We start from the raw sequence: 26645 nt of genomic DNA on the forward strand, positions 1-26645 counted from the left end.
TTCTGTTTAGTATTTACCCTTTCCCCATCGGATTTTTTTTTATTTTATCACAGAGAAGGACGACTTCCTTCTGCAATGTGAAACTCAAGAGCCTGATCCTCAGTTGGTGTAGCTCAACACTGCTCCATTTGACTACAATGGAACAATTCCGATTTACACCAGTTGAGGATCTGGCACTACATCTCAATCACAGTATATTGTAAGGTCATCCATTGTAAATTGGAAGAGTCAATTCAAAATTGCAAAGTTTATTTTCTGGAGGATTGTAATTATGCCTCAAAGCATGTTGTGACTTGCTAGAATAGGTAAAGAGTAAGCTGAAATAAATGACACAGGACCAGATACTGATCTCTGTTACACTGATCTCTGTAACATAGATAAAAACCTGCCCATATTAACCAAATGAATAGAAGAAATAACTCTTCTTCTAAATCAAAGGAATTTTATCACACTGGGTAGCTGTCAAGATCAGACATAATAGATGAGATCAGAGTTATAGTGTCTCAATGATGAGTTGTTTATCATGCTCAATGAGTATGAAAGAGCCTTCCGATCCCAACCTGAATTGTAGTGTCACAACAGTTATTAAAGAAATACTGTGATTGAGCAAAAACTTGTCTTACTGTACAAATCATAGTAATCTAATTCAAATATCTTGGTGAGGATGCCTCTTATGGTATAAGAGCACTGACTCATGAATGATGTGACCAAAAACATAAAGAGACAAAGTGGGTGAAGTAATATTTTTTACTGGACCCACTTCTGTTAGTGAGACAAGTTTTTGAGCTTACACAGAGCTCTTCTGCAGGACTGGGACATATAGCTAAATACAAAGCGAACCAGATTGTTCAGCGTAAGTAGTTAATATATATCATAAAGGCCCATGCAAGGTGAAGAGGCTCATTAACACTTCACCAGTCATAGTGGGGGAAAGAGGGTAGGGAAGCTAGGGAAGAGGGGGGTTGTGTGTTATAGATTATTGTAATAGACCATAAATCCAGTATTTTTATTAAGTCCATGATTTTTTGTGTCTAACAACATTATGAATTTAAGCTCCCAGGCTCATCTTTTGAAGGTGTTGTGCAGGTTTCCTTTCAGAATGAGGACTGAGAGGTCAATATGAAGTGATCATTTTGTGAAAAGTGTGCACTCATGGGTGATATTGTGTTTTTTTCTTTTATATTTCTCTGTGTGAGTTCATTGGAGAATGTAGTGATAGTCTGGTTTCACCTACATAGTTGTTATTGGGCATTTTTTCCCTCCTTTCTTCCTTATGACTGGAAAGCTGTTAATGGGCTACTTTACCTTTAATGGTCCCTTGAAATATATGTTAACTACTTATGCTAAACAATCTGTTCCACCCTGTATTTAGCTGTGGCACTCAGTACATTTCCCAGACCCGAAGAAGAGCTCTGTGTAATCTTGAAAGCTTCTTTCGCTCTCCAACAGAAGTTGGTCCAATAAAAGATATTACCTCACCCACCTTGTCTCCCTAATATCCTGCTAGTAACGTGGCTGCAACAACACTGCATCTGGTCAAGAGCTGTGATATATTAGAATATTACATGGGATAATGCTTGTGTAACTAAGATCAGTTTCTGGACCTGTGTTATTTATTTCACATTTCCCCTTAACCATAACAGACCGATTGGGAGAGTAGAATTTGATCAAGTAACAAGCTTTCCAAAGATGTGATTACAAGCTTCTGCAAAAAAGAATTTAGCATCTCCGAAGTCTCTTCCAGTTGACAAAGGGAGACTTGCTGTTTACAGAAACAAGAAATTCTGCATGTCCAATCACATTCTCTGCAAAGTTATTGCCTTTCCTGTTATTTATGAAACATATTTGGCACCCTTGAGGGATGTCAGGAAGTGATTGTTTCTTCTCTTTTTGGACTGTACCAATGCCCTTTCTGTTTGAGGATTTCTTTTGTGCTTTGGTATCTTCTGTTCAAGGCTTCATTGACCATTACAAAACTGCTTTTTTCAACAGAGGGAAGATGAGCCAGAATGGACAAGAATCAGTAAAGCAGTCAGGAGTGGGATTAACCGATGCAGAAGGTAAAATGAAATACAAACAACATTACAAAGAGGTGTCTGACAGTTTATACAAAAGAATAATTATTCTTTCAACTGTTCACATTATGAAGTATTAGCTGAATCTGTGTTTGTATGACAGTCTTAAGGCCTGACTCTGAGGGTCCTTGCTACACCCTAGCAGTGTCAAAGGGCTTTAGTGTAAATGAGAATCAGATCTTAGCTGTTTATTTAAGGTCATTAAATAGCCATCTTGCAATGAATAACAATTCTCACACAGCAGTTCTCATTGCTTTTCATGCTACTGGAATAAAAAGAAATGCTTAATGTAGTCTATGGAACTGATTCCATGCCCCCACTGAATTCAATAGAAAGACTTCACTGGGCACTGGATCAGGCTCTTCTTAGTACATTTCATGCTACCCACTAAATATAGGAAACATAATATGAGGTGGCTCCATCCAACATTAAGTTAAAATAAAGGGACTATCTTAACCTCCAGGCTGACTGCTGGTCTTGTACCCAGATGAAGCTCCTTGAGAATATTGGTTTGATGGGGAAGATCTTGGATTTTTTTATTTAAATCTATGAGGAAAGTTAGTGTCCATGACAATGAGGACAATATGTCTATCAGTGCCTGTGAGGTTCCCCACACAGCTGTCCCAAAGTTGCTCAGGCCCAAATACCGACAGTAATCTCTAAAATGGGTCATGCTTTTGTGATGTACACCAATAGAATGAACTATCAAAGAACAGTGTTGGTGGGAATTAGCATGATATAGACAATGTCCATAAAATGGGGCGGGGGGAAATTAGAATTAGAGCTGGTTGGAAAATGGTGTTTTTCTGTGGAGAAATCATATTTTTGGTGAAAAATCAAAATCCCAAATATTTCGTCCAAAAACATATATTGCAGTTTTGAAATGCTGCTGCAGTGCTTTATAGGAATTGTAGTTTGGATGTATCATGTTCCCATTCTCCTCTCTAGGCCAGGCTCCTTGGCCAGACTACATGATACATCAACATCTCCCTTTTGGGTGAAAAGAGAAGTTGCAACCATCATGGCAGTCATAGTGCATCATGGGACATGACGTCTAGCTGGGGACCTTGTCCTCTGTAGGAGAATGGGAGCAGAAAGTTTTTGTGGAAAAAAATTTAAGTCAAAGCCTCAATTTTTCATTGTAAGACAGTTTCAATGGAAAATTTTTGACCAGCCCTAACTAGAGTGAGTCCATGAAACTCATTTTCACTTGTGAGTATTAAGTCCCTACTTGAATCTGGGCCTGAAAGATTAGTACCCTGATCCCAGGTGCCACCTAGGATAAACATCAAAATCTGGAATGTTCATGGAAACAGCTTGTGTTTCAGTGTGTTATGCATATTTTTTATTTTCTAAACAATATTTTTAGAAGTGATTATATTAATATGATTGTAACTGGTGCTGCACAGCCTGGTAGGCTATTCTGTCAAGAGATTCCCACGCAAAAGATGTTTGCCCTTAAGACATTGAAGCTTTCCATTTTTTAATTCCTGCATTGTTGGTTTTTAGTCATCCTGTGCACTGTTTCCACTTTATGTGGGGACTAAAACTCAGAATCTGACTCTCCTCTCACTTACACTAGACTAAGGCTGTGTCTACATTACGGACCTTACAGCGGCACAGCTGTATCGCTGCAGCTGCACCGTCATAAGGTTTCTTATGTAGCCATTCTATACTGATGGAAGAGAGCTCTCCCACCGGCATAATAAAACTACTCCCAATGAGTGGCAATAGCTCTTGGCGGGAGAGCATCTCCCGCCAATATAGCGCTGTCCACACTGGCACTTTTGTTTGTGAAATTTATGTCATCCTTGACCAACAAAAGTTTTGCTGACAAAAGTGCTAGTGTAGATAAAGCCTCAGTATAGCCAATAGAGTTACACTAGGTGTGAGAGAAGAATCAGGTCCTTAGATGGCGCTGGAACCAATCTGATGAGTTCTCATTACTAGTACTCAGAGTAGTTCAGCAGTCTGGTTCAACAGCTCCAAAGGCAGCTGTATCAAAATCGGCATGTCACAAATGTCTTTAAACGAATGTAGGGATTCAGGGCAGGTCTACACAGGGCCGCCGAGAGCGGGTTCGGGCCCCGGTGAAAATATTTTTTCGGGCCTCCTGGCAAGGGCGGACCAGCTAAACAGCCGAGGAAACCAGGTCCCTTCCAGATCACCGGGGCCCAGTAATTTGTACCGGCTTCCCCCACCTCTCGTCAGCCCTGGGTCTACACTACAGCAGGGATCGATGCACTGAGATTGATCTACCTGCGGTCGATTTAGCGGGTCTAGTAAAGACCCGCCAAATCAACTGCAGATCGCTCTCCAGTCAACCCCTGTACTCTACCCCTGATGAGAAGAGTAAGGTAAGTTGACAGGAGATTTTCTCCCGTCGACCCCCTGCGGTAACTCAGCCTAAGGTACGTCAACTCTAGCTACGTTATTCATGTAGTTGGAGTTGCGTAGCGTAGGTCGACTTACCGCGGCAGCATATACGTAGCCTTAGACTAAGAAAAGTGGTCTCATGTTTGGACAAGACAGACAGGAAACCACTCCTCCTATCCCCCCACCCTCTATAAGGTTCAAGTCACAGATGGGATGCAGAGTATTAAAAAAAATACAGAGATGGGAGGAATAGGTTTTGCAAGGCTCCTCTCCAATTTTGCACAATCTTTGTAGGTAATTAAGATGTGCAAGTAAGTGATTATTTACAAATCTGTACTTAGATGTCTAAATGACCAAAATTAAAGGTGTGTATATCACTTTACAGGAAAATTTGGGCAGCTATCCACACCTCTAATTTTGCAGACAAAAAGAAAAAGAAGAGAAGAAACATTAAGATTAAAATGTGATCCTTAACATCCATAACAGTAGTAGGGTTATAAGTATAATTCTAATAAATATGATTCCCTGAATTATACTTAAGGTGAGTTTGATTTATTTTACCTTCACGGAATTAATGATGCCTTTGAGTGAGCTCAGTGAACCAAAGTACAATATAGGACAGGAATCAGATAAATAGTAAAGCTATGTACATTTGGGCTCACCTGAGATAGTCCCTCCTTCACATTGAATTCACATTCTATATTTATGTACAGTAACAGATGCCTTGAAACAAACCCTCAGGTCTTTACATCCTTTACCTTTAGAATGTTTGAAATCTAGATTCAGATTTTGATCCAAATTTTGTGACTTAGATCTGTTTCTAATATCCAATAATACCAATTCTCTGAAGCAGTGCTTAATTAGTGCCTGGGCTGAGCCACATTACCTCAAGGCTTGGCTATTCATAGCCCCAGCCACTCTGGGCATGCCATGTCAGTTATGAAAGTAAAAATAACTGCTTGAGCCCTGGCATCTCTTTCATTACAAATTAAGCACCGCTCAGAAGGAAACAACCATTTAAAATAGACTAAGTTGTCATTCATAAAGTCTATGTTCATCTTGCTCGCTCTCTTTCTATTTAAATTTCATCCAATAAAAATATTAGGAAGGAAACACAGGACTTTAATAGAAAATTATCTATGGATATCTTACATAATGGGTGATGTGTATTTTAATACATGTGCATAAAAATAATCAGTACTAGATGATAGTGCACTTGCTTAAATTTTTACTAGTGTCTGCATAGAATACAGTTTGATATTTGGTACAGGCGATCTAGACTTTAAAGAGGAACAACTGTAGCTTAGGGAGCAGGATATAAAAAAGCAACACATTGAATAGGTTTTTTCTCCGACACATTTGTGAATTCCCCTAAAGTAAATAGGCAGCAAGAATACACTGATGGCACTGTAGCAGTCTCAGGGGACTAGATTCTGTGCTACACCTCCTGAGAGACACAACCCGAAGATAAGAAGAGGAGCCAAAGATAGCTTTAGCCACCTTTGCACCACTTGATTTCCAGGCTGCCATAGAGAACAAAACAGTCACCGGCATAAGTTAGGGCCGGCCTGGGAGCTGCTGTAACTCATGACCGTCTGTCCTGAGTTGTCTATGGGGTCTGTGGCATTTCAGAATCCTTGTCACACTGAGTACTATGACCACACCCCTTAGGCCGGACTTGTGAGAAGAAGCAGTATAGAGGTGTTTAAGTTGGCACTAAGCTGATCCTGCACTGGGAGCATTCTCTGTTGGCTCTTTGCCACTCATAATGAACTAAGCAGCTGCTTTTATTTGTCGGGGTACATTGAAACGAATGTGTACATTCTCTCCTCAGAAGAGACCACTAATTCATTGGAGAGGAGTTAAGGAAGCAGACTTCGGACATCCATTGATAGTGTGAAAAGGAGGGAACTTACGTTAGAGCTAACGGTGTTTTGTTACCATTAATCAAAGATTTGATAATGATTAAACTGTCGGGTTCAATTGGGCAGCTACAGACACTTTGTCCATGTGTGATGGCATGTCTGGAACCAATGGTCCATGCAGGCAAAGATCTTGATAGCCCTTTAAGTGGTAATATTTCACAAACATATTTTTGGCCCACATTTTCTTCAGGGTCTTACACTTTTCTTCAGCATTAGCCATGCATACCGTCTTGCTCCACCTCCTTTTTTTGTCTTGAGCAAACCTATTTATTATGTCTGAGGCTGGAAAATTCCACTCTCCTTTCAGCTTTTCTCTTGCTTGGTGTTCATCTATAGAGGCAACACCAGAGTTTCATCTCAATGCCAATGGGTTATTGTGATTCTGAAAAGTGTTATCTCCCCTGGGAGTTTGGAAATAGCCAGATTCATTGTGTAAATACTGAATTGTTCGGTATATGTAAGGAGATGAGAGAGGGAGAGGGAGAATAACCCTTCTTACTAACAAGAATAATTCCCTATTATCCCATGTGTCCTGAATTAAGGTTGTGTTTATTTTAGTTTAACAGAACTTTATATATTGTTTGCTACAACCGAATCCCAGCTCGGCTCCATATCTCTCTCGTAGCACATTGACTGACAACACACTCAGCCAGTGAAACACCAAACCCGTTCATCAGAAAGCTCACTGGCCAATTATGCTGTGACAGCTGATTCCAGCAGTTTCAAAAATTTACCTCTTATAAATTGACTCTGTAAAGCCCAGCCTGTATGGAACTCCTTTTGATAGTAATGTGAGTCCAATATATAAAGCACTTTCAGAAGAAGGTCCAGCGGCAGAGAGCTTAAGCTACAGCTGGAGTTCTGCCTAACTTCTCCACGGCAATTTTAGACTAGTATTCACAACTATCTAGGCTATTAGCAGCAGCTATTATGAGCTTCTCTGACAGTGATATACCTGCACTATTTGCTGCCTTCCAAAATGTCTCAAGCATCACAGGTCTGTCAAACCATTGCTAATGCAGTTTTTTTTTTCTTTAAATCATGGTCTGGTCTTGCAAGTATTTTTCTTTAATCAATAGAAACTTATAGTTACTATCCATATAACAATTGATTTGAACATAATGGATATTGATCCAAGACTTTAAAGAGAAAACGAGCCAACCAGAAGTGTTACCAACGCTATCTAGGTGTGATTGAATGGATAGTTTTAGTTTTTAAATTCATCTCCAGGAATGCAGTGCAAGAGAAAATTGCCAAACCCTCTTAAGATCTTGCTTCAAGAGCCCTATGAGTCAAGAGACAGTGTTCTTTTTAATAGTAGCAGGCTATGTGCTTATGGGCTTATTGTGGGCTTACTTACACTGAGTCAATGGGACTATTTGTGGAATAAAACACTACTCAAAGTGAGTAAAGATGGCAGAATTTGGTGCTTAATCAGCAAGAGATCTATATATGAAATGAGACACTGCCTGTTTTCTGCAGTAAAGGCTTTTTTATTTTTTATTTTTTTTTTAAAAAAAGCTGCTATGCCTAGAATTTTTCAGCCTTCGTGTTTTTTTTTAAAACTGCCTTTTGATATAAAATCCCTATCATGCTTTGTGTCAAGTCCTAACTCACATCTACCATCTAGGGCTCCCAACAGCATAAGATTAATCAATGCCAGAAATATTTAAGAGAGAAAATATCAGCAAGGATGATCTCTGGCACTGAAAAATTGCTTTAGTGCTGGGAGAAGGTGGCATAGAGGAATAGAAAATAAGCAGGGAAAGTGCTGCAGTTTGTGTTGACTGATGTAGCGCTCCTCCTTTGCTTTCTGAAATTCTGCTTTTCATTACACAAGTTAAAGGGATCAGAAATATTTTTAAATAGTGGGTGATTTAGAGGAAATGTTATTAGAGTACAGGACTAGGATCTAGGAAGTCTAAGATGCACTGCTGAATGTCATTTTATGGTTATGTGGATTTGAGCCAGTTCCTTATCCACTAAGGTTCACCAAATTTTTTCAATAAAAATTGTTTGTCAGTGAAAACTCCAGTTTTCAACTAAATGAAAAATTTCATTTCTGCTTTATGTGGGAATTTTTTTTTTAATCTAAAAAGAATGCCTCAAATATTCAGTCAAAAACCAAAATACTTTGATTTGGATATGCTGCCAGAGTGCCTCCTGGGAGTTGTAGTTCAGTTGCCTCATGTTTCCATTCTGCTCTATTGGCCTGGCTCCCCACTTGGACTACATCTCCCATGATGCACCATGGCATGGGACATCCATGATGCATGACTCCACAAGAGGAGACTATAATGAATTGTGGGAGAAAAAGTTGTACTGGGCTACTACTAATGCATTCTATGGATGTCTTTCTCCATTCACGAATGGCTTGCTATATATTTCTTCTTTGTTTTCTGCAGCCTTTTTTAATAGAGTCTTAGCAATTTTAACTGCTGATTTGGCCTTGCCATTTGATTGGCTATGGCATGATGTGGTATGACTAATTTGACTGGCAACAGTACAGATGTAATATTCAAATTCTGAGATAAATTCCTAAACTCACAGCAAGTAAACTGGAGTTCATTGTCTGAAACTACAGATTCTGGGATACCATTCATGCTGAAATGTTTAATTGCTTTCTTTGTGATGATCACTGAAGTAGTGTCTGACAGTTAGTGTAGTTTCTAGAAGTCTGAATACTAGTCTACCACAATGAGTTAGTTTGTGTGGTTTGCAGTGAAAAAAATCCATTCCTACTTTTCTTCAAGATCTCTTAAGAACACTGTTTATTTTAATTGTCTTTTTGCTGCTTGACCTGCATTGCCCCACATGCTCATCAGGTCTCTGATACCTTTGGTCATTTTTGGCCAGTATACAGTGTTTGTTGTTTACAGGATCACTCTGGTGTATTCCTGAGTTTCTATTCTCAATGATCCAGTTATTATGATTCTACTGCCTTTGTATAGGATGCTATATTGGACTCTCAGCTCATCTTGATAGTTTCAGTATTCCTGGGAGGCAGGTGGGGCTTCTCCCTTGGTGTCTGGCCATCCTGACAGAATGACAGATGCGAGCACTTGTAAATCTTGTCCTGTATAGTTTGTTGTTTTTTTCTTTCTTATGCAGTAATTTTAGTTTCTGATTTCATGTACCTGCAGCCGCCGCCTCACTTCTGACACCATGTTTAATAGTCAAGCATTAAAAGGGAAAGAGAGAAGACAGTGTAACATTCAACCTTTATTCCATCCTCCATATACACTCTGCTCCCTCATCAAGAACTTCCTGAATGTAGAGTTCTCTAAGAGTCTAGACTTCATCATACTACATTTCCGTCTATTGGGAAGCTATTTATCGTAACAAATGGAATTTATACTAAGGGTGAATTTCTAGAGGGCTGAGACTATAAGGAGAGAGGAATCTGAACTATGTTGGAAAGAGATATAGCGGATCCAAAGTACCTGGAGAAAGAAGTCCTTATAGCTACTTTCTGTGGGCCCCAATTGTGCAACCCTTCTTCATAATGGTTGGTACTTACTCACAGTAAGTCGACTGAGCTACTTGTGTTAGTAAGTGCTCATCAACATGACTAAATGTTACCCAGTGTGACCTGGAGAATAAAATGCTCAACTCATCCCTAAAGCCCATTTTGCTCAAAGTCGATTTGAAGGAATTACACATTTTGAGTAAAAGGTATATTAGTTTAACTCTGGGATTATGCTCCTCACTGACACCAAACTCAGTGCAGTTTAAAGGATGGGGAAGCAGGAAATGACATGCTAAAAATAAATTTGCCTATTGAACATTCACACTGGTGAATGTGGATCTGAGTTTACAGACTATTGCCAAAGCTACTGTGAGGGAGTGTTTTATTTATCATTCATATAAATATATTGTTGTTGTGTTTTCCCAAGTTGATCATGTGTTCCCTTTTCCCCTAATAAAGTTTTCCTTATTTCATACACAAACTGAATATCTGCAAGTGGGGAAATAGTGCCTATTAAGGGTGCCCATGGAAGGTATTTAGTGATCCCAGAAATTCTGGGAGGGGGCTCGAACTGGGGGTGTTCGTTAGTTTTGGCACCCTAGCTGTTTGAACCCAGCCCTTGTTATTGCCAATAGCACCTGGCCAGAAGGGTTGCATTGCTAATCCTATATATTCTAATAGCTCACTTTCTTTCCTATAAAAAATTACCATGATCAGAGTAGGTTAACTGCTTAGTGTCATGACAAGGCATTAATTTAGATTATCAAATGTGCTGTAGAGTATCATAAAGTTTAATAAGCAATAAAGTAGTTAGAAATGGCAAGGTTAATATGAAGTGTTGCCAGTTAATGTTTGCCCATTATTCCAAAAGAAATTCAGTTAAGATTAAACTATAAAGTAAAATCATATGCTGAGTTTGCATGATTTCCCTGCAAAAAACATGGATTCCATGTGTGGACCGAAAAAGCCCAAAATATGAAACAATTGTAATGGGCCAGATCCTTTGTCTATTTGGGGCCAGCTGGTGTAAATTCAACTCAATGGAGGTATGATGATATTACAGCAGCTTGTGCTATCTTTTCTTTGGTTAAAGTTTTATTACATTTGGTGAGTTATGCTAAATGATTAATTAAATAAAATACAGCTCTTTAAATCAAATCTAGGTCTTTTTGTTTGGGAAACTGCTGTCTCTAGCAGAAAATGGAAAGAGTATCTGTATAAAGAGAACCAGTATTCCTTTTTCCTCTTTTAAAGATAAGATATCAGTAAGTGTATTTTTTAAGTTACCGATAAACTACTTTTTGCAAGACTTTTTTCCCTTTCATTTGCAATACCAGATATTCAGATTCTTTCTTTCTTTCTTTCTTTCTTTCTTTCTTTCTTTCTTTCTTTCTTTCTTTCTTTCTTTCTTTCTTTCTTCTATGTTGATCAAACATATACATTAACAAATTTAAATAACTTTAGGCCCAACTTCGATATCAGTAGATGCTGTGGTATGTCAGTGTGTCAGTTTACCCCTTTATGTAACTGAAATTAAACCTACTACTTCAAACAGTTGTCTAAACATAACTAGTGTTTCTGAAGGGTGAAATCCTGACCTCACTGAAATCAAGGGGAGTTTTCACAGTTTCAGTAGGGTCACAAATTTCACCCAAATTATTTGAGAATTCTCAATAACCCATTATTATGTTATGTATTATCATGTGTTTATTTGCATTTTGTTGGGGCAGTACCACCTTTCCACAATATGGGCAGTAAAAGAGAAATGGACAGTGGGCTAGCTTCTCTCCTTATGCCAGTGTAAACCAGAATTAACTCCACCTCAGGGCTGGTCTACACTGCAGGGAGGGCGGGGGGGGATCGATCTAAGATACGCACCTTCAGCTATGCTATTAGTGTAGCTGAAGTCGAAGTACCTTAGTTCAACTTACCTGGCCGTCCTCACGGCAGCAAGTTGACCTCCGTGGCTCCCCCGTCGACTCTGCATACTCCTCCTGCCGAGGTGGAGTACGGGCGTCGATTCGGGGATTGATTTATCACGTCTAGACGAGACGCGATAAATTGATCCCCGATAGATCGATTACTACCCGCGGCCTCAGGCAGTGGAGTTGCATCCGCCTAAACCTGGCATGAGAGGAAAATCAGGCCTGGAATGATTACCAAAGCAATGTTCTCAGATATTGTGACCAACACAGAACTATATACATAAAGTAGCATTGGAGAAACCAGGAAAATTAAGTTAAAAACAGATGGTCAATTGAGCAACTAAGTGGCTACAAATAATGCTGCAAGGGGGGAGATCTGGGTTATTGAACAACCAGGAGATCAGACTCCATAGCATTTACAGTAACTGTTTTATTTCATGACCAGCATTTTTGTCTTGCCCTCTCTGTGATCTCTCACTCCCCACATTCTCATTGATTTGTGGGTTTCAGAGCTTCAGTGTACTGCACTTAAATAAGCAAGGTTCCTTTAGCTCCTGACAGTTGTTTATACAAATGCAAGAAATCCTCTGCAGCACATTCCCATTGGAATTCTGATCACCCATCTTGTCCGACAGAATTCTCTGAGATATACCATGTACTGTGTAATTTCTCGCCCCTGGGCTGATTTCAGTTCTGCCATCACTAGTTCTCTTAGAATTCCAGTGAGAGCGAAATAAAGGGCAAGATTTATTAACAATTTGAACTGACAATTTGTATAGTGCAGCGTGTTAGCAGCAAAAGCAAAGCCAACAATTCAAATTTAATTTAGGTAGCTGTAACCTCATAAACTTAGATTTGAGTTATGGACTCAACCTTGATTAACTAAGTTCACAGGCCAATCCTTTGGGCTGAGTTATGTCATGTTCGGAATGTTCAGCCTCCTGGAATTAGATTGGCGCCAAGAAATCTATTTATATCTGGTGTTCCCTGTGCTATAAACAGTTCCCTGGTGTCGTGGGTTACAGTTAAAAAAAAAACTTGTTTTAAACAAGAAGATCAGGGTTAAGATGAACTAGCCCAAGCTGTGAGTGTGGGGTTCTCCATTCATCAAGAGCACATTTTAGTTCCATGATCTTTTGTAGTCTGCAGAGTAAATTTCAGTCTTGTGACTGCTGGGCAGTGGATTCCAGAGCTCTTCAGCTAAATTAGGTTCCACCCCTGGAACTTGTGTGTCACTGCTGGTTTCACATGTTCTCCGACAAAACTCCCAGTGACTTTTCATTTGTGCTAATCCACATAGCTGCTCCAGAATATCTGTATATGTACGATGAGAAAGAGTTGTAAGGGGGTAGGTTGTAGTGGTTAGTGATTTCACTGGGAGTTTTGCTTGTGTAGGAAGTGAAGGATTTGGCCATTCATTCTTTCAGAGTTTGTATATTTAATTTGCTCAGACACTCTAATAATCCCTCTGCATAAAGAGGGCCTGATTTGGATTTTACACTGGTTTTATGCCAGTGTCAATCCATTAATTTTAAAGCATAGAGAATGGTCCATCAAGTCAAACACATGGTCCATCTAGTCCAGTATCCTGTCTCCAATGGTAGCCTGTACCAGAAGAAGCAGCAAGAAAAACTCAGTAGTCAGTTATGGGATAATCTACCACTGGAAAGTCTCCTTCTACCCCATAGTAGAACGATAGAATCATTGAAATGTAGGAAGGGACCTCAGTAGGTCACCTCCTCCAGTTCCATGCATTGTATTATCTTGAATGTCCCTGACAGGTGTTTGTCTAACCTGATCTTAAAAGCCTCCATGACAGAGAATCCACAACTTCCCTGGGTAATTTGTTATAGTGCTTAACTACCCATACAGTTAGAAGAAGAACAGGAGGACTTGTGGCACCTTAGAGACTAACAAATTTATTAGAGCATAAGCTTTCGTGGACTACAGCCCACTTCTTCGGATGCATCCAAAGAAGTGGGCTGTAGTCCACGAAAGCTTATGCTCTAATAAATTTGTTAGTCTCTAAGGTGCCACAAGTCCTCCTGTTCTTCTTTTTGCGGATACAGACTAACACGGCTGCTACTCTGAAACCATACAGTTAGGAAGTTTTTCTTAATGTCTAACCTAAATCTCTCTTACTGCAATTTAAGTCTATTACTTCTTATCCTGTCCTCAGTGGTTAAGGAGAACGATGTATAACCCTTCTCTATAACAGCCTTTTACATAGTAGAAGACTGTTATCATGTCCCCCTTCAGTCCTCTCTTATCCAGACTAAACATACCAGGTTTTTTTCAATCTTTCTTCATAGGTAATGTTTTCTAGACCTTTCATCATTTTTGTTCCTCTCCTCTGGATTTTCTCCACTTCGTCCACATCTTTCCTGAAGTGTGGTGCCGAGAACTGGACACAATATTTAGAGATCAGTTTAAATCCTGAAGCATGAGCATTTATATTTCCTCCAAAAACAACTTTTTTTGAGTATTTCTAGTTATAATTCTTATTATGTATATAAATTTCAACTAGCCCTTTGAATCCTTCAAAGTTCTTGGACACTGTGGCAATGAGCTCCATTGTTGAATTATGTGAATTTCAGTGGAGCTAATCCTGATTAACCACAGTCTGAGGTCAGAATCAGGCCTTATGTATTCACAGAGTCACATGGAAAAGCATTTAGCAATCCAACAGCTGTTTCATGCTCTGTCTCAAACTCACTATATTATTAATTAATATTTGTATCTGTTATTTGGTTAGCTGTGACAATATACGCAGTGCTGCACAAGATACTTAAATAAAGACAGTTTCTGTCTCAAAAAGCTTTGTTTACATGATAGACATTATAGAGGGTTAATATACATTTGGCAGAAAGTAACTTTTAAGCACATGTCCTTTAGTTGACAAAAAATGCTAATCTGATTCAGTGTGCAGTTCTAAAACAACTGCTGTGCTCAACAGCAAGTGTAATTACCATTTGAGGTGTTAAGTTCTGTAATTATTTTGTACTAATAAGAACCACAAGATAGTGTCAATCTATTTTTGTTAGGAAAAGCTCGAATTGGACAGCCCAAAACAAATGTTTTGTGAAAAATGTACTTTGGGAGGAATTTGGGGTCAACACTTTACTCTCCGTTACATACAGTACAACTCTATTGAAGTCAATATGGATGCAACTGTGAGAGCAGGTTTTATCTTATCAGTGATGAAAATTATAGTTGGTCACAAACCCAGTTTAACGATCAAAACTCAATTTAAGGATCAATTTCATATTAGGCGCTTGAGAATACGGTACCAATACTAGTCCAAATTCTGCTTTCATTACATTTGTATAGCCCGATTGCCTTACATGATATAACTCAAGATCTTGCCTTTAATTTCCAATAGTTGAAGTTTAAATGACAGTTACAGTGGTGTAATGGCAAATCCAGCAGGAGTTTTATCTAAACCTCCAAAGTTTTTGAGGGGAACGTGCTTGACTATGGATGTGGTGGAGCATAGAAACCCCAAACTGGCCAGGAAAGAGTCAATGAACTGCTCTGGGCTCTATCACATGCACAGGTGCCAACTTTCCAATGTGCCCCCAGCTCTGCCCCAGGCCCCACCCCAACTCCACCCCTTCCTCCAAGGCCCTGCCCCGCCTCTTCCCGCCCCTGCTCCACCCTCATCCTGCCTCTTCCAGCCTCATTCTGTCCCCTCCTCGCAACGCGCTGTGTCCTCGCTCCTCCCCCTCCCTCCCATAACCTCCTTCACGCCACAAAACAGCTCATCGTGGCAGGCAGGAGGCGTGGGGCGGGAGGGGGAGGCACTGATCAGTGGGGCCGCCGGCATGTGGCAAACACTGGGGGGGCAATGGGGGAGCTGATGGGGGCTGCTGGTCTCCCACGACTCTGCGCCTATGATCACATGTGCAGTAGGTGTCAGGCTTAGAGAAAGGAGTTAAAAGGGGAGAGGAGAGCCCAGCTCAGGTGGGAGCTGGCTGGGAGGGAGTGCAGACTTCCAGCTCTCATGCTGTGAGAGAATCCTGGCTGGGCCAGAAATTGACTAGTGACTGTTGCCTGCCAGAGCCTCCCTCAGGGAAGATAGGTCTGACATGGGACAGTTGTTCTGATTTGCTACCAGTGACTTTCCTGCTGTTGCTGGGCAGGACTGGCAGGCGGGCCCGGGTGGGGAGTGGGAGGGAGCCACTTCTCACACCACCCAAGCCTGGCTGCCAGTGCCAGGGACAGGCGCTGAGTGAGCCAGAAACATGCTGGGGGGAGAGCGGACAGCCAGGCTCTCAAGCAGCTGCTGCGCTGCACAGAACAGCAACCCGGAGTAGCCAGCATGAGAAGTGGCTGGTCTGGCCCCTTCCGCTCCCTGCCTGGGCCCAGCTGCCAGGCACAAGGGCTGAGCTGCTGGGGGGCAAGCGTAGTGGGAGAAAGACAGAGCCCCTCCCCACCGCAGGTAACTCTGATGGAGTGGGGAGAGTGCAACAGGCCAAGCAGAAATTGGGTGGGGCACTTGACCCTGCATGCCCCTCATGTGTCGCCTCTGTCAGTTAGGATTGGTCAGTTATGTACAGATTTATGAACTCAAGGAAATGGGCTAAATTAGCCCTAATTGTGTCTTGCTTAACTTAACCATTTATGGTGTCATGTTCAGAGCTGCTTAGCACCAATGCAGCTCCCCTTGGAGAAGGGCATAAACCAAACACTAAACACCCACAACAAGAAGTTATTCTGTAGTTGCCCAATAAAGGGCTTCTTGAACCTCCACATGCAGCATCTGTACAAGATTTGTTTCTGTTATTGGCCACTTTTTTCATTAAGGCTGATCAAATGAGATGCTCTGCTATAGTTATCATAGCACAGTGGAGAGAAATCTCCATTACAGTGCATGTTTACTGTGGAAAAGGCAGCTTGTGTTATTACAGTAGATACAGTACTACATCAAAAGGCATTATCTGTCTATGGTACTTATATGATTCCCATTACTGTAGTATCTCAGTCTTCAATGTATTTATCCTCACAACACCTCTGTGAAATAGGGAAGTGCTGTTAACCCAATTTTACAGATGGGGAACTGATACATAAAGGTGCTTGGCCACAGTCACACAAGACATCTGTGGAGAACCCAAATCCTAGACTAGTGGCCTGACCCCAGGACCATCTTTCATTCTCTGGTAGTCTGCCATAGTGTAACGGCTTGCTGAAAAGGAGTGTAGATTTGCTAGTGTCAGTAGTATGAATGAATATGAGATTTGATCCCTTCTTTAATTTTGAGGAAAATCTCAACTTCCCTACTAAATCATATCTGTCGGATAGCCTCGGGACTCCTTCCCCAACCTGGGAACCGCTGCCTTAATGTAGGATAGACCCAAAGTGGAACACTGAATACACATACCTCTGAATTTGTGCCCAAAGTCTATGGCACAGGCTGACTTCTAGTCATTAGTTGCCATGGCCCATAGTCCATGAGAAGAGGCAAGAGAAGAAGAAGCTTATCTTGCTTTTCTGTTACAAGGCTAAAAACAGTGAAGCAGATCATGTGCTTGTCATAGCTGTGTGGCACAGCATTGCCATTATCATTTTTGCATAAGCTCATCAGGGTTAACATCTCATCCCATCCTATTCACCCTAACACACACAATATTAGAAGCCCTCTGGGAATCACGACCAAAGCTAGTGGTTATCTAAGAAATAAACAAACATGACTAACCATTTTCTATAAAGATATATTCATCTGCTTTTCTCTGCCCCCTGCAGCAAAACTCACCAGTGAACAAACAGGGCTTGCTTTCCTGCAGTAGTGCTAACTTGTTGATTGCACCACTGTTGTATTTAAAGATCTTTCCTTAAGGCAGCCTTTCTCTATTGTTGACAATAAAATGGATGGTCTCTGAAAGGAGCCTTTTGTGCCACTGTTTGGCTGCAAACAGGGGGATAATGCAAGGACTGCAAAGGAGATTTAATATCCTTTCAACCTTTCTAGAAAATTGGAGCTAAAAATGTACAATCAAAGCCTAAAGCAATAACAGAAAAATATTCTGAAAGTGGTGGTTCTGTCAGTTGGAAACAATGCACTTTCCCTGCCACGTAATCATTTTTTATAGGAGTTCATCTCAGACTATGTGGTGCTTATTCAATCATTCTAAACAGAGTTTGTTTAGGACTTTAGAACTAACCAGTAAGGCCTATTTTGTGTCCCCCTTCCCACTTCCCCACTCTGCTTTCTCCCAGATGGGCACCTCTGTAATGACATCAATACAGTGTCTTTAGACAGCATCATCTTGGGCTATGATCTTGGGGGATATCACTAGTTAAGCAAGGTCAGACCTAGGAGCATCACAAGCACCAACACACACCAAGAGATGGTGAAGGTGGTGATTTAATAGGTCATAGATATCCCTCATAGTCAGACTGATACCCAGGATGGTGTTAGGGGAGGCACGCTGTTTTGCTGGAGGTGCCATCTTGAAGGTAAGATTTAAACCAAGGTCCTGCCCACTGTTGGTTATTAAACATCTCGTAGAACTTTTTATAATTATTGTGTCTTGGCCAGATTCCCACTCAAGTAATTACTGCTACTTAAAATTCCCCACAGCAGTTTCAAATAGATACAGTATTTTTTCTTCTCTTTTTGCTGTGTCTATCTACAGCACACAACATTTATACAGATATGGCCAGTCTCATCACAGGCTTTATAAATAAGGTATTGTAGAAAATGTCTGTGTGCTATAAAAGCAGAGACAATCTACTAGATCCTGCTCTTCACTAGAATAGGAGGATGGTCTTGTGGGCAAAACAGTGACCAGAGGCTCAGGAGAGGTGGGTTCAATTCCAACTCTGCTGCTAGTTTTCTCCATGGCTGTAGGGGAGTATTCAGTAAGCTCTACTGTTAATATTCCCAGCTCTTGTTTCCCAATACATGGCATTTGCATCTAATAGTACACACATGCCCAGCAATTCAATATACTTGCTTAATATGTCTTGCAGCATTATCTAGAAGAGATACAGAATTTTGCAGCATGTGAACTGTCCTTAAGTGAAATGAAAGGTATTTCACACCCAGCTGAGAAGCCTCATATGGAATGTCTGCACGGCAATTAAAAACCTGCAGTTGGCCCATGCCAGATGACTCGGGCTGTCAGGACTTGGGCTGCGAGGCTGTTTAATTGCTGTGTAGACATCCGGGCTCTAGACTGGAGCCCTGATTCTAGGACCCTACCTGGTGGGAAGTTCCCAGAGCTCAGGCTGCAGCCTGAGCCAGAACACAAAACTGCAGTTGAACAGCCCATTAGCCCACGCCCCGCAAGCCCTAGTCAGTGTCTAATTACCGTGTAGACATACCCTTAATTGCAGTGTAGACATTCAGGCTTGAGTTGCAGTCCAAGCTCTGGGACCCTCCCACTTCACAGGGTACTAGAGCCCAGGCTCCAGCCCAAGCCCGAACGTCTACAGTGCAATTAAGCCCAAGTCAACCCACGAGCCCAAGTCAGCTGGCAAGGGCCAGCCACAGGTTTTTAATTGCAGATTAGACCTACCCATAGTGTGTTCTGTCTGTCTGGTGCTCTGAAATAGTTAAGAAAAATGGAATCTGTTGCCATAGATGGAGCTGGTAGCCCTGTCTATCGTTGAGGTTGCCTGACACTTTCTTTTATAAGACCCCGTTTTCAGCTGCTTATAGCTGTGTGGAAAAAATAGGATGTGATCATGTAATTAATTATAATGAATATCCCCAATGGAGGCGAATTAACGTTGCACAGGCAATCTTAATTTTGGCATTTCCTAATTTAGGACAGAGGGTTTTTTTAGCATAATTAATATTAATTATCACAGAAGAACGCAAGTTATGGATTACCAGTGAAATCCTTCAACTGACTTCTAGATTCCTAGATCAGGTGTGTTGGGCAGTATTGGGAGTACAGGTGTACATGATCCTGCATTAAATCTTGATCCTGCAAGGCACTGAGCACTCTGACCCCAGTCCAGCAAAGCACTTGAGCATGTGACTAACTCTAAGCATGAGTCATCCCATTGATTTCACATCCTTACAGTTAAGTGCCTTGACTAGATCAGGCCCGGAACACTCAGCACCTTGAAGGATCCAGCCAGTAATGAGGGCGGTTGGAGATTTACCCAGTTGCTCCTGCTCACTAGGTGGAATTAAGCCTAAGGGGATGTGATGCTGATCATTAGCTACAGAATTTTGATTCTACATCCCACTTCTATTTGATCCTGTCCGTCAGGGCCGCCGAGAGCGGGTTTGGGCCCCGGTGAAAAAAAAATTTGGGCCCCCTAGCAAGGGCGGACCGGCTAAACAGGGCCGGCGAGGGGGCCGGGGAGGGGAAGCTGGGGAAGCTGGGCCCCGGGCCCCCTTCCGGACCGCTGGGCCTCGGTAATTTGTACCGGCATCCCCGCCCTCTCGGTGGCCCTGCCTGTCCTCTTGAGGGTTAGGAGGGCATCAGCATGCAGGGCACTTGAGACTTATCGCTGCTCAATGCAGAGGATTGCACCTTCGCTTAATCTTACTTCCCCCAAGACTTAAAGTGGCAAATAAATTGCACAATATTTCACTGCAACTCTGCAAGCAGTTTCAAGACCAAGGCCATAGTCTCGCAGATCTAAGTGATGTCCTTGACTGCCACCTTCTGTATTTGGATTCTTCCTTACCTGAAAGATGTGTAAAAGATTATCTAGCTACAGAACATCCTACTGGCTTCACACAGTGAAGATACACAATGTTACAGCTAGAGATGGGCAAAAATATTGGGACGAATAGTTTATTTGCCAAAAAAAAAATGCAATTTTTGTCAATCAGAAACCATTCACGAGTTTAACCTGAATTCACAAAATAGTTTCATCCATCTCTAGCTGTAACATTGTTTATCTGTTGCAGCCAGCCTGGGAAATTACAGCTCATGTGCAGCATCTTGGAACAGGTCGGAGCCCTTAGCTTGTAAAAATTTAATGATGTAAATACAAAACCCCAAATGGTCTCTTTATTCATCTACCCTTCTTAGCTCTCCATCTCCATGCAAGTTTGCATAAAAAGCAAAATGATCAGGGGGCAGATTTTCACTTGTACTATGCTCCTCTTTAAGGACCCTTAAAGTGAAACTTTTACTTGTCAGTGTGGGGCAAAGGTGTGGTGTACATGAAAATTCGGGCACAGAAGTTTATTGGTAGCTTATCCAAATAATTTTGAGTCTGCAAAACTGCGCTGGAAATCTCACAAGAATGGATTTCTTGGAGGATTTCAGACATGCCCAACACTGGAAATAGCTTTAAAACAGCTTTTGTTGTAGAATGTTAACCAAAAAAAAATCAGTTTCAGTTTTTTTCTAGATAAAGATGGGAGTGGACTTGGGGGAGCGGCCACCTTTTCCCAAACCTCTTTGCTTATCCTTACGTTTAAAGCAAGATATAGCCATTCCTAGATAACCTGGGTGCCAGCAGGTTGGATGTAAACCTTTCAAGGATCCCAGTACTATTACAAAGACTTTCAAGTGAACTGCTGACTAAGGGTAGGTGTATACTTACCTCCGGTAAGCAATCGATCTTCTGGGATCGATTTATCGTGTCTTGTCTAAACGCGATAAATCGATCCTGGATCAATCCCTGAAGTGCTCGCCGTCGACGCCAGTACTCCTGCTCATGTGTGGACCCGCGGTAAGTTCGAACTAAGATAGTTCGACTTCAGCTACGTGAATAACATAGCTGAAGTTGAGTATCTTAGTTCGAAGTGGGGGGTTAGTGTGGACCACCCCTCAGCTAGAAACAATTGCTTGAAGTCCACTGTGAAATGAATGAAATGTTCAGTGTAGCTATTAGAGCATTAATGGGGTGCTGTATTCCGCAGATGAAAAATAATGACCTTGCTAAGTGGCAAATGGGTGACAGAGTGTAAATGATGCATTCTCTGGCTAGGTCTACACTACAGCGGGGGGTCGACCTAAGATACGCAACTTCAGCTACGTGAATACCGTAGCTGAAGTTGTATATTTTAGGTCGACTTTCCTGGCTGTGAGGATGGGGGGAAGTCGACCGCTGCCACCTCTTGCCGCGGTGGATTTCCGGAGTCGACGGCAGAGCGATCAGGGATCGATTTTATTGAGTCTTCACTAGATGGGATAAGTCGATCCCCAATAGATCGATTGCTACCCGCCGATCCGGCGGGTAGTGAAGACGTGCCCTCAGTCAAAAGCACAGATTAAAAAGTGAAGGCTTCAGACAGAAGGTTAACCGCTTTTGAATAATTTTTACAAAGGGCAGTATACGAAATGAAGAATTAACCAGGGATGCTGGAGAAGGAGCTGAAATGCATACTGATGCCTCTACTATAATTTATATGAAGGATAAATGCCAGCACTCCTTTCTAAGGTCAAGCGTGTGTTTGCCAGTCAGAAAGCAATTTTATAATGATCAAAAGTGTCACTGACACTTTCATTCAATATTAACTGAATTTTGTGATTGCTGGCTATGTGTGGCCATGATGAAAATTAAGAAGACTAATTCAAAGACTTTGGTCCTCTCAGGCACTCTTGTTTCAATCTGCTCTTTGATTTAAGCTGAGAAATGCTCTGATTGGTCATGGGGTTCAAGTACTATGCCTTTACTTTGGCATGTTGCTAAGCATCTCCTGTACAAGATGCGGTATGTATTTCACTATTAGTGACTAAAAAGGACAAGTTAAATGTTCAGCATTTTGCAGCAGGCAGACACCAGCTCTCAGGTTTGGGCCCAGGCTGTAGCTGAAGGTCACAGGTTTAAAGCATTTGCTGAGCTGCTGCAGCAACATAAATGATTGCCCAGATGGTTCATGTCTACTTCTAGCAGTGATGAGTCTCATAAACTGAGCCAGGCTTGAAGTGGCATTTCTGCGTGGACTCTTGGATTGCACACAAGTTAAACAACCTATTTTCCGGCTTTCTACAGCACCTATGTGGGCCTGTGAAGTAAGGAACTGATGGGCAGGATCCCCTGGGAGGCTAATATGAGGGGGAAAGGAGTTCAGGAGAGCTGGCTGTATTTTAAAGAAGCCTTATTGAGGGTGCAGGAACAAACCATCCTGATGTGCAAAAAGAATAGCAAATATGGCAGGCGACCACCTTGGCTTAACAGTGAAATCTTCGGTGAGCTTAAACACAAAAAGGAAGCTTACAAGAAGTGGAAACTTGAACAGATGACTAGGGAGGAGTATACAAATATTGCTCGAGCATGCAAGGGTGTAATCAGGAAGGCCAAAGCACAATTGGAGTTGCAGATAGCAAGGGATGTGAAGGGTAACAAGAAAGGTTTCTGCAGGTATGTTAGCAACAAGAAGAAGGTCAGGGAAAGTGTGGGACCCTTACTGAATGGGGGAGGCAGCCTAGTGACAGATGATGTGGAAAAAGATAATGTACTCAATGCTTTTTTTGCCTCGGTCTTCACAGACAACGTCAGCTCCCAGACTGCTGTACTGGTCAGCACAGTATGGGGAGGAGGTGAGCAGCTCTCAGTGGTGAAAGAACAGATTAAGGACTATTTAGAAAAGCTGGACATACACAAATCCATGGAGCCAGATGCAATGCATCTGAGGGTGCTGAAGGAGTTGGCTGATGTGATTGCAGAGCCATTGGCCATTGTTTTTGAAAACTCATGGTGATTGGGATGGGGGGGGGGTCCCGGATGATTGAAAAAAGGCAAATATAGTGCTCAACTTTAAAAAAGGGAAGAAGGAAAATCTGGGGAACTACAGACTGGTAAACCTCGCCTCAGTCCCCTGGAAAAATCATGGAGCAGGACCTCAAGGAATCCATTTTGAAGCACTTGGAGGAGAGGAAGGTGATCAGGAACAGTGAACATGGATTCACCAAGGGCAAGTCATGCCTGATCAACCTGATTGCCTTTTATGATGACATAACTGGCTCTGTGGATATGGGGAAAGTGGTGGACATGATATACCTTGACTTTAGCAAAGCTTTTGATATGGTCTCCCACAGTATTCTTGCCAGCAAGTTAAAGAAGTATGGATCGGATGAATGGACTATAAGGTGGATAGAAAGCTGGCTAGATCATCGGGCTCAACGGGTAGTGATCAACGGCTCCATGTCTAGTTGGAAGCCAGTGTCAAGCGGAGTGCCCCATGGGTTGGTCCTGGGGCCGGTTTTGTTCAACATCTTCATTAATAATCTGGATGATGGGATGGATTGCACCCTCAGCAAGTTCACGGATGACACTAAGATGGGGGGAGCGGTAGATACACTGGAGTGACCTAGACAAATTGGAGGATTGGGCCAAAAGAAATCGATGAGGTTCAACAAGGACAAGTGCAGAGTCCTGCACTTAGGACGGAAGAATCCCATGCACTGCTACAGTCTGGGGACTGACTGGCTAAGCGGCACTTCTGCAGAAAAGGACCTGGGGATTACATTGGACGAGAAGCCAGATATGAGTCAACAGTGTTCCCTTGTTGCCAAGAAGGCTAACGGCATATTGGGCTGCATTAGTAGGAGCATTACCAGCAGTTGGAGGGAAGTGATTAGTCCCCTCTATTCGGCACTGGTGAGGCCTCATCTGGATATTGCATCCAGTTTTGGGCCCCGCACTACAGAAAGGAAAGTGGACAAATTGGAGAGAGTCCAGTGGAGGGCAACGAAAATGATTAGGGGCACGTGACTTATGAGGAGAGACTGAGGGAACTGGGCTTATTTAGTCTGCAGAAGAGAAGAGTGAGGGGGGATTTGATAGCAGCCTTCAACTACCTGAAGGGGGGTTCCAAAGAGGATGGAACTAGGCTGTTCTCAGTGGTGGCTGATGACAGAACAATGAGCAATGGTTTCAAGTTGCAGTGGAGGAGGTCTAGGTTGGATATTAGGAAAACCTGTTTCACTATGAAGATGGTGAAGCACTGGAATGGATTACCTAGGGAGGTGGTGGAATCTCCATCCTTAGAAGTTTTTAAGGCCCGGCTTGATAAAGCCATGGCTGGGATGATTTAGTTGGGGTTGGTCTTGCTTTGAGCAGGGGGTTGGACTGGACGATCTACTGAGGTCTCTTCCAACCCTAATCTTCTATGATTCTATGGTTCTAAGTTCAACAGGAGCATCTAGTACAAATCTTGCATTTCTTTAGAATTAGAGTCTAGCTTGCCCTCACTAACCGTAAATGACTTATATTACAGAGTATCCAGGCGTGGCGAGTTATATGGGCCCGTGGTGCCCGTGCTCCAGGAATATTCAGGGTCCGGGGGTTCTGCTCCACCAATGTTCGGTCCGGGTCTCTCCCCCAGCCCTGCCTGCCATCCCTACATGCCTCCCCCGGAGTATCTCCCATCCTCACCTGCTGCGCCGGGCAATTTAAAAGGGACCCTGGCCGCTGCCACCACCACTTGCAGCACAGTGGTGCTAGGGTGGCTTCCTGCCCACTCTCGCTCTGCACCGGTCCCAGAAGTGATCAGCACGTCCTGGGTGGGGGGGTGTCTCTGCGTGCTGCCCCTGCCCCAAACACTGACTTCGCAGCTCCCATTGGCCGGGAGCTGCAACCAATGGGAGCTGCGGAGACAGTGCTTGCGGGTGGTGGTGCGTGGAGACCCCCTGCCCCCCCTACCTAGGAGCTGCTGCCAGAGGTAAGCACCACACCCCTCACCCTCTTCTGCACCCCAACCCTGTGCCCCAGCCCAGAGCCTGCACCCCGCACCTAAACTCCCTCCCAGAGCCTGCACTCCTCCCACACCCAAACTCCCTCCCAGAGCCTTAGGCTTGTATGTGTGTGTCACCCCTGAGAGTATCGTTTAGAAATTTGAATGATTTTGAACACCAACATTAAAGGGCACAGAAAACAGGCTCGCGGCACCTTCTGAAAATGGGGCGTAATAGTCGGTGAGGGCAGAAGGAGGCTGCAGTGTGGAAGTCTGCAGTCACTCTTTGGGCTTAGAGAAGGAAAGGAGGAAAGCAGAAGCCCTGGGATCCTGGTTCTGAGGGAAGGGTTTACCCAGAAAAGTGGTGGGTAAGGAAGCCTGATAGACACACGGTAGAAAGCTGACCAGGGAAATAGTATCAAGTTTTGGGATGGAGCAGATGTTGGCTGCTGATTGTAGGGTTCCTGGGCCCACATCCCCCTACCAACCACTGAGGAAGTGGCACAGCCTCGTCAGTAGAACAAAAGACAGCCTGAGACAGATCGTCCAGTGAGACTTTGATACCCCGGAAGGGGAAAACTATAGTGTTCTGGCCAGAGAACCAAGCCACAAAGAGGGAGCACTGCAACTCCTGGAGTGTGAAAGGGGACACAGCATGAGCAAGAGAAGAAGCAGGCATGAGACTGGGAGGAGCTATTCCCCAGAAGCAACTCCAAGGAGGTTTTTCAGTGGCAAGCAGAGAACCCCATTATAGGCCCTTTAAGAGTCTCTGTGGTTGTTCTGGTGAAGATGGAAATATAGAACTAAGGTCATGATGCTTGTGGTCATTAGAGGTTTCATGCCCCCATTTCATAAGGCATAATCTCTGTCCTGGCCAAATTCCAAATCAGGCAATTAATTCGGCCTTCCGAAATTTCATTTGCATTTTTAGTTGTAAACAGTCTTCTCTCTCACTTCCTGCCCTGTTAAACAATGGCTACATCAACTACAGCTATGGCTGAACCATACTGGGGAATGATAGTGATCCCTACAACAGTTTGTTACATTTCATCAATACTTTGGGATTTTTTGTGATGTAAAGTAAGGTAGCTTATTAATAACTTTCATTAAACAGAAAAAGAAAGAAAGAAAGAAAGAAAGAAAGAAAGAAAGAAAGAAAGAAGCAATATTCCAGCCCCAAATGTTCAAGAATCATGAGACTGGCTTAAAAATCATGAGATAAAACTTTTATTTTTGTCTTTTTTCTGAGGATTTTAGGGTACACATGGTTCACATTTT

At 42.5% G+C, this 26645-nt stretch overlaps 1 protein-coding gene across 4 annotated transcripts in view; it reads left to right on the forward strand.

The window, feature by feature from the left end:
- PCLO (piccolo presynaptic cytomatrix protein) overlaps positions 1-26645 on the forward strand; it is a 522605-nt gene that overhangs the window by 473353 nt on the left and 22607 nt on the right. For all 4 annotated transcript variants that reach the window (XM_042859416.2, XM_042859418.2, XM_042859417.2 and 1 more), the window contains one exon: positions 1993-2060. In XM_042859416.2, coding sequence (XP_042715350.2) covers positions 1993-2060 — 68 coding nt within the window. The remainder of the gene's footprint in view (positions 1-1992; positions 2061-26645) is intronic.

The sequence above is a fragment of the Chrysemys picta genome, chromosome 1 (genome assembly GCF_011386835.1).
Source record: "Chrysemys picta bellii isolate R12L10 chromosome 1, ASM1138683v2, whole genome shotgun sequence".
Taxonomy (NCBI): Eukaryota; Metazoa; Chordata; order Testudines; family Emydidae; genus Chrysemys; species Chrysemys picta.